At 45.2% G+C, this 8,209-nt stretch overlaps 1 protein-coding gene across 2 annotated transcripts in view; it reads left to right on the plus strand.

Annotated features, from left to right (window-relative positions):
• SAE1 (SUMO1 activating enzyme subunit 1) overlaps window positions 1-8,209 on the plus strand; it is an 86,629-nt gene that overhangs the window by 21,957 nt on the left and 56,463 nt on the right. For both annotated transcript variants that reach the window (XM_017500398.2, XM_017500399.2), the window contains exons 4-5: window positions 1,113-1,255; window positions 3,613-3,712. In XM_017500398.2, coding sequence (XP_017355887.1) covers window positions 1,113-1,255; window positions 3,613-3,712 — 243 coding nt within the window. The remainder of the gene's footprint in view (window positions 1-1,112; window positions 1,256-3,612; window positions 3,713-8,209) is intronic.

The raw sequence follows: 8,209 nt of genomic DNA on the forward strand, positions 1-8,209 counted from the left end.
CGAAACTCTGTCTCAAAAAAAAAAAAAAAGAAAGAGGGTTTGTTAAAACTGAAGTGTGAGGCCAGTTGATTCTGTAATACGGGTGTGTGGGGCCATGTTGACTGCCTTGTGGGCCGTGTTTGGCTGGTCCTTGCAGGTTTTACAGTCACTTTAGACTCTGCAGGATTCCATTTGATCAATTGATTGCATGTTCACCTGTGGATTTCTTACCTTTTAGATGGGATTTTTCCTTGGGTGGTTGCATTCTTTGAAACACCAAAGGAACACATGTCTCTGTGAGTGTTATTTCGGTATTCAGGCTGCCAGACAACAGCAAAGAGGGTCTGTCAAGTGAAAATGTCCTTTTGTTCAGGAGAAAGCATGTGCAATTTGGAAGTTGTCTTTTGACCATGATCACAAAGCTTCTCCCGAAAAGATGGTATTTTGTGAAGGAGAACTTAGCCATTTCCAATACCCCAACTTACTGGAATAAACCTACAGACCCCAGAGCAACACTGATAATTCCACTGAGTGAATCACCAGTTCATTGTCTAAGTCTGAATGGAAGGTCACTTGGTCTATAACCTTTTCTTTTGTCCTTAAATTCAGATAAAATTTCACACTGCAATCTGTGGAAAAATGATCTCAACAGGATTTGTTTATCTTCTTTATCTTAACATATCAATCAGAAGGAGGGGAAAAAAAGCCCTTGTATTTAAACATGACCTTTGAGTCAATTTAAAAAACTGGTTTTGCTTCTCATTGTAGCTTATATGGATTTTAATAGATTTAACAGTTTAGAAACAACTTGCTAAGTTATTATTTTCTTTTCATGAAAACTATGAGATGTATATATGTTCATGGATTACAGAAAACATTCATTGGAATGGCTCTTACTTTTTAGCTGAACATATTTTATTTTGGCTGCAGAACATGACGGCCTCATAACTTATATTTTCTACACACTGAAACCTGCAACTTTTCTTTTGTCTTCTAACCATAGGACCGAAAGAACCTGTTGTACCAGTTTGAAACATGCCCAGAGTGACTGTTCATTAAGATTTATTTAGACATCAGGGTGGTGATTCACAGTTTGCAAAACTCACACCCAGCCAATTTCTTTCTTTCTGCAGGTGTGCCTGACTTGCTGTTCCAGGGATGTCATAGTTAAAGTTGACCAGATCTGTCACAAAAATAGCATCAAGTTCTTTACAGGAGATGTTTTTGGCTACCATGGATACACATTTGCCAATCTAGGAGAGCATGAGTTTGTGGAGTAAGTGTTGGGAGAGGAGGGGAGAACGTTACATTTTTTCTTTTTTATACTTTCTTTTTTTAAAAATTATGCACTTTGGGAGGCCGAGGTGGGTGGATCACCCAAGGTTAGCAGTTCCAGACCAGCCTGGCCAACATAGCGAAACCCTGTCTCTACTAAAAATACAAAAAATTATCTGGGTGTGGTGGTGGGAGCCTGTAATCCCAGCTACTTGGGAGGCTGAGGCAGGGAGAAATCGCTTGAACCCGGGCGGTGGAGGTTGCAGTGAGCTGAGATTGGGCCACTGCACTCCAGCCTGGGCAACAGAGGGTCAAAAAAAGAAAAAGAAAAGAAAACAACCATTGGGCTGGGTGTGGTAGCTCACGCCTGCGGTCCTAGGGCTTTGCCCCCCCCCCCCCCCCCCCCCCCCCCCCCCGCGAGCAGATCACGAGGTCAAGAGATCAAGACCATCCAGGCCAACGTGGTGAAATGCCGTTTTCTACTAAAAATACTAAAATTTAGCTGGGCATTGTGGTGCACGCCTGTAGTCCCAGCTGCTCAGGAGGCTGAGGCAGGAGAATCACTTGAACTTGGGAGATGGAGGTTGCAGTGAGCTGAGATCACACCACTGCACTCCTGCCTGGCAACAGAGTGAGACTCTCTCAAAAAAAGAAAAACAAAACATCTAAGGAAAAAATTTGATTATAATACTTAGACCATTCTGAAACCAAGTCATTAACAACTTACCGAATACAATAGAGTGTGCGTTCAGAATTTTAGGAGATATGGCTCTGCTCTCCAAAATGATGGCCTAAATCTAAAGCCTAAAGCAAGCAGAGTTTTACAGCAATGAAAGTACACCACATGGGTATTTGTTTGATCAGTCTGCGCTTCAGGTGGTGAAGTCACATTTTCTACATAGGGAAGGCTTGCTCTAATTGTAAACATTTGTTCCCCAGCTTGGGCTTATGTGCTTTTAAGTTGAGATATAGTAAAATGAGTACAAAATAGTTAGTTGGCTGACTCTAGAGGCACATTCAGCCCAAGTCTACCTTGGAAAAGGTTTCCAATGTGCAGAGAGACTCTTCTGGTAGAAGGAAGACTTCATCCTCTCATTTTGAACACTGAGGCTGCAGAACTTGTTAATTCTCACATGAGAGGACCTGCAGTGTTTTGACCTGATAGTCTCTGGATGAAAGATGGCAGATTATACGATACTGTAAAACTATAAGAGTTAGATATTTTGGCTGCAGTTTCTGACCACCCCCTCCAAAAACCTCCAACTTAATTGAGAGGGAAAGAGAGGGTCTGTGAGGTGGGAGCTTCCTACCAAGAGACTGAGAACTACTCTTGTTCAGCCTCTCAGGCAAGTCACTGAAATTTCTCTGGTCTCCAGGTTTCTTGCCTATAAAATCAAGATGGTGAAAGGATAGTAATGTTCCAGATATCCCCTAACTCTGGTGTTTTATGACTTTAGGATAATCTAGTTCTTTGGGTATAGTACTTTTTCTGAGATGGAGTTTTGTCACTCAGGCTGGAATGCAGTGGCATGATCTTGGCTTACTGCAACCTCTACCTCCTCCCAGATTCAAGTGATTCTCCTGCCTCAGCCTCCTGAGTAGCTGGGACTACAGGCACCCGCCATCACGCCCAGCTCATTTCTGATTTTTGGTAGAGTTGGACTTCTTTGGGCCTATTATAAAGAAGTCATAGTGGTGGAAAGCAATCCAGATTATTTTAACATAAGTTGCCCACAGCAGAGGGGCAGAATTAAGTTTGGCTTCCCACCCCCCCCCCCCGCCCCGAAACAGTGTTTCACGAAGTTGCCCAGGCTGGAATGTAGTGATGTGATCTCAGCTCACTGCAGCCTCCACCTCCTGCCATAGTCTCCTGAGTAGCTGGGATTACAGGCATGTGCCACCACGCCTGGCTAATTTTTTGTATTTTTAGTAGAGTTGGGGTTTCACCATGTTGGTCAGGCTGGTCTTGAACTCCTGACCTCAGGCAATCTACCTGCCTTGGCCTCCCAAAGTGCTGGGATTGCAGGCGTGAGCCACCACACTGGGCCAAGTTTGGCTGTTTATTTCATGATTTAAGTAGAGTGTTTACAGAGTAATCACTTTGGTTTATTGAGAGCAGCTGTGTGCCTGGGAGTGTGCTGAGCAACTTAAGCTGCTCTGTTTTTCCCACGGGCATTTCCTGAGTGCCCAACAGTGTAATTCATCAGGTTATCAATGGCAGAGCTAGGATTTGAACCGATCTGACCCCAAAGCTTTTGCGCTTAACCACCATCCTGTTCTGTGACCTGGAGAGCCTTTTTTTGATTCTAGTGACATGATTCCTAGGGTAAAACATTCCCTCCCCTTGTCACCCTCTAGGGAGAAAACCAAAGTTGCCAAAGTTAGCCAAGGAGTAGAAGATGGGCCTGATACCAAGAGAGCAAAACTTGATTCTTCTGAGACAACGATGGTGAAAAAGGTATGTGAAATGTCGGGGCAGAGGTCAGAAACCCTGGGGCCTTGGAGGGGACAGGCAATGACGACTGAAAGGGAGAAAAGCAAGCACTTCTTGAAGGGGTGGGGCCGGTGCTTGTCTCATCTAAAGGGAGGCTGCCACAGCTTAGTGTCAGCCAGCTGTTGCTGTGAGGGAATGTGGCCCAGTGATTCCAGATGAGATTTTTCAAGATAGTTAGAAATGGGAACTTCTGTAGGCTCTTTCCCAAACTTTTTTTTTTTTTTTGAGACGGAATTTCACTCTTGCCGCTCAGGCTGGAGAGCAATGGTGCAATCTCAACTTACTACAGCCTCCACCTCCTGGGTTCAAGCAGTTGTCCTGCCTCAGCCTCCCAAGTAGCTGGGATTATTAGGCGCCTGCCACCACACCCAACTAATTTTTTTTGTATTTTTATTATAGGCGGGGTTTTGCCATGTTGGCCAGGCTGGTCTTGAACTCCTGACCTCAGGTGATCCACCTGTCTTGGCCTCCCAAAGTGCTGGGATGACAGGCGTGAGCCACCGTGCCCAACTCCAAACTTCTTAATACTGTCAGCTTTCTCAAACCCATTTGAATGTGTTCTGGCTGGCACTATCAGGGCCAAACAGAACAGGCCTGTGGGACTTCCGTGGTGTGGGGGCCACCAATTTTGACCTCTGGCTTGTGGAGCAGTATCAGAAAGACCATGTTTTGAGCAGAGGCCGTTATTTGTGTACATATTTTTTTTTTCTCCACATTGACAGACAATTTAGTAAGGTCTGTAAGTGGACAGAAGCCAGTTTAAAGTTGAAATGTTTTTGTTTTGCTGCTGCTGCTTTTTTTTTTTTTGAGATAGGTTCTTGCTCTGTCGCCCAGGCTGGGGTGCAGTGGTGTGACCATGCCTCATTGCAGCCTCCACCTCTCTGGCTCAAGTAATTCTCTCAGCTCCCAGCTCGGTCTCCGAGTATCTGGGCCTACAGGTGCTCACCATCATGCCAGGCAAATTAAAACAATTTTTTTTTTTGTAGACACGGGGTCTTGCTATCCTTGCCAGGGCTAGTGTGTTGCTGCTTTTAAAAAAAAAAAAGGTTTTGGCCGGGTGTGGTGGCTCATGCCTGTAATCCCAGCACTTTCGGAGGCCGAGGCGGGCGGATCACAAGGTCAAGAGATCGAGATCACCCTGGCCACCATGGTGAAACCCCATCTCTACTTAAAAAAAAAAAAAAAAAAAAAAAATAGCTGGATGCGGTGGTGCGCGCCCGTAGTCCCAGCTACTCGGGAGGCTGAGGCAGGAGAATTGCTTGAACCCAGGAGGCGGAGGTTGCAGTGAGCTGAGATCGTGCCACTGCACTCCAGCCTGGCATCTGGTGTCGCAGCAAGACTGTCTCAAAGGAAAAAAAAGTTTTCTTTGCCTTTTTTTTTTCTTTTGCCAAACAGCCTTTAATAAGAAAGCGTTCATGTCGACAGGTGTTATCAGATTTATATTTGTTAATGTAGTTTATGTTAAGGGCTCAGGCTCTATTTGGATCAGGTGTAATAACTACATTTCTAGAAAGGAGTGGAGAAGGGATCAGAAAATGATAGTTCCTGTAGCTAGTGTTGGAATCTGATATGGGAGCCATGCGATGGGGAAAACAACATGAAGGGGCCAGAATTGGTTTCATTGAACTGAGAGGAAAGACATGACCAAGCCCATATTTACTCTTTGCTTTGTAGATTTAAATGTTGAGAAAGAAAAACAGCTGGGCAGAATGTTGAGTTAAATTACGCTAACGGGGGGGATTCCAAAGAGTGCAGAAACCACAAAAGAGACTGCAGAAAACCACAGAAGTGGAACTCTCAGACTTGCCAGCAAGGCGGCGTTGGAGATTTTCTTTCTCTTGCCTTTTGTGTTTGTGTTGGAGTAGTTTGGTGCTGTAAGTGTGATACAGAGGAATTAAGCGCTAATTTTAGTGTCTATTCACAGAACCATAATTATCCAGAGTGAACCTTGGTGTTTTGGCCAAAACTTCGGTCCTTTTCTTTCTGCCTTTCTTTCTTTTTGAGGCCCAGTCAAGATTTATCTGAATAGCTCCGTGAGTTCGGTGGGGGGAGATAAATTGTTAACTAACGGAGGAATACAAAAGCTGCTTTGTGGGTGCTGTCAGTTTATAAATCACACCCTCTTACAAGTGTGACACTTGGCCTTGGTGTGAAGGGTTTTATGGCTTAAGGGCCTTCTCTGATTGAGGCGGGTCTTTCACATTCAAATGGAGAGAGTACCCAGCTTTGTTAGCCATTCACAGCTGGAAGTTTCCCTGGAGTCAGTTCTGATGGTGCCCACTGCGGTGGATCTGGAAACTTCTTTTGGGAGCCACTTTATCTCGCTATGAGGAGAATGTAGGCAGCCCAGGCCTTTGCCCACCATTCTGTAGGGCCCTACAGGCACAGGGGTTTTTGTGCAACCTCTTCCTACGTGGAGCTGAGTTGGAAGGTATCAAAATATTCCCCAGCTGACATTGTTAGTCAGCTGTTACACTTGAACAATTCAGGCTTGGATTCCAACCCCGAGCCCTTAAGGTTAGGAGGCATTCAGTGCATTCCTACTGACAATCCCCTGGATTCCAAACCTTGCCTTTGTGCCGCCTCACCAAGGGCCCTGCAGACAGACTGGGCTGCACTGGGTTTTGGCCATGGCTTTGCCAAACAGCAAAGATTCCTTGATTCAGATGCTGCCCTTTTTCCTAATTGTACAGAATAACTAGTTGCGTTGTGCTCAGAAAGTGCAGGGTGGGGGTGGGGAAGCAGCCACTTCCTGTTTCCTGTGAAAGGTTTTCTGGTTAGGGTTCCCTTCCCCCCCCCCTTTCCTTAGGTTTAGTTTAACCCAAGGTTGTAAAGCCACTTTTGCTTCTTGGTACACTTGGTGCTCCTAAATTAGTAGCATTAAAAAACAAAGAGGAAAAACAGCCTGTGGTTTTCACACCCTCTAGGAAGATAGTGGGCCTTTCTAGCACCTGTGCCATTCTGATAAATAAGACCTTAGGAAAATGCCTAGCCCAGAAATAGGTGCTCAGTAGTTTGTTTGCTTCCTTTGGTGCCCAGGAGAAGCTGTCAAACGGATTTCATCACAATCAGGTCTTGGGGACAAGGCTCACATGGACACTGATGTGCAAGAGGCAGAGGAGAGAACAATGAGGTGGTGGCGAGGAAGTGCCCAAAAAGGTTTCCCAGAGGAAGAATTGATTGTGTTGGCATGTGAGGGACAAGCTTGCTAGGCACCAGAGCCCAGAGCAGTGCTCTGTCCGAGGAAGTAGGATAAACCGAAAGACAGACATAGGGGCAGAGTTGCTCTGGCTGCCCCCACTGGCACAGTCAGCTCTTTCTGTGAGTTGCAGAATGCCTACTGTATGCAAGACACTGTGTTGAGTGCAGGGAATCACGTCCACATCCTGTTGTCTCTACCTACAGCTGATGAAGAAGCTACGAGAAATTAAGTTACCCAACCAAGGTCACACAGCTGCAAAAGGGGGCGAGAATATAGACAGTGGATAAGGGCACAGGCTCACGCTATGCTTTACAATGAGGAGTTCCCCTGGAGTTTCTAGGGTCGTGTGACATATTATGAGGATGGTGGGATAAAGTACGTGAACATTGGGATCATTCTGGAAAACCTTTAGGGTAAGAGGTGGCTGTCATGCTCCCATGTTCGCGTTTCTTTATTGTGAGTTGTTTGTGTTAGGTGCTGCCAGAGATGATGAGATTCCTAACGGTGGTTACTCTCTAATAGCTCTTTAAAAATTAAACACAAAGTAGGGTTTGTTCCTGCTGCTAGAAATACAGATTTAATTTTACCTCTTCTCCTGAAATAGGTGACTAATTTGGAATACTATTAATACTTTTTTCATGAATTAGTTGAGAAATTCCACAGTTGAGGAGTGATTCATTCTTTTGATTCCCTCTTTCTGAGCAATTTGTTGACAACCTTCTCATCCTCTCTCACACCCATCATTAAAGAAACAGTCGGGTTCTTTTTCTTTTATGTGGTACCTTGGTTTCCACTGCTGATGGCCCTTGAGATAGCTTGTCTCTGTCCCTTCCCTTCGATTTTAAGCTCCATAGGGGAAGGCAGTCTTGTTCACTGCTAGATTCCTAGTCCAGTGTCTAGCACAGTCATAATCTAGGGAATATTTGTTTCCTATATCCTGGTGGCTGTTAACTGCAGCATAATCCAACAAGCCTGGAGGAGATTATTTTCTTTCTTTTTTTTCTTTGAAGCAAGTCTCACTACTCTGTCACCCAGGCTGAAGTGCAGTAGCTCAAACACTGCTCACTACAGCCTCCCATATAGCTGGAGCAAACGGCATCCACTACAACTGGCTAATTTTTTTTTTTTTTTTGAGACGGAGTTTCACTCTTGTTACCCAGGCTGGAGTGCAATGGCGTGATCTCGGCTCACTGCAACCTCCGCCTCCTGGGTTCAGGCAATTCTCCTGCCTCAGCCTCCTGAGTAGCTGGGACTACAGG

This window comes from Cebus imitator, unplaced genomic scaffold (genome assembly GCF_001604975.1).
Source record: "Cebus imitator isolate Cc_AM_T3 unplaced genomic scaffold, Cebus_imitator-1.0 Scaffold266, whole genome shotgun sequence".
Taxonomy (NCBI): domain Eukaryota; kingdom Metazoa; phylum Chordata; class Mammalia; order Primates; family Cebidae; genus Cebus; species Cebus imitator.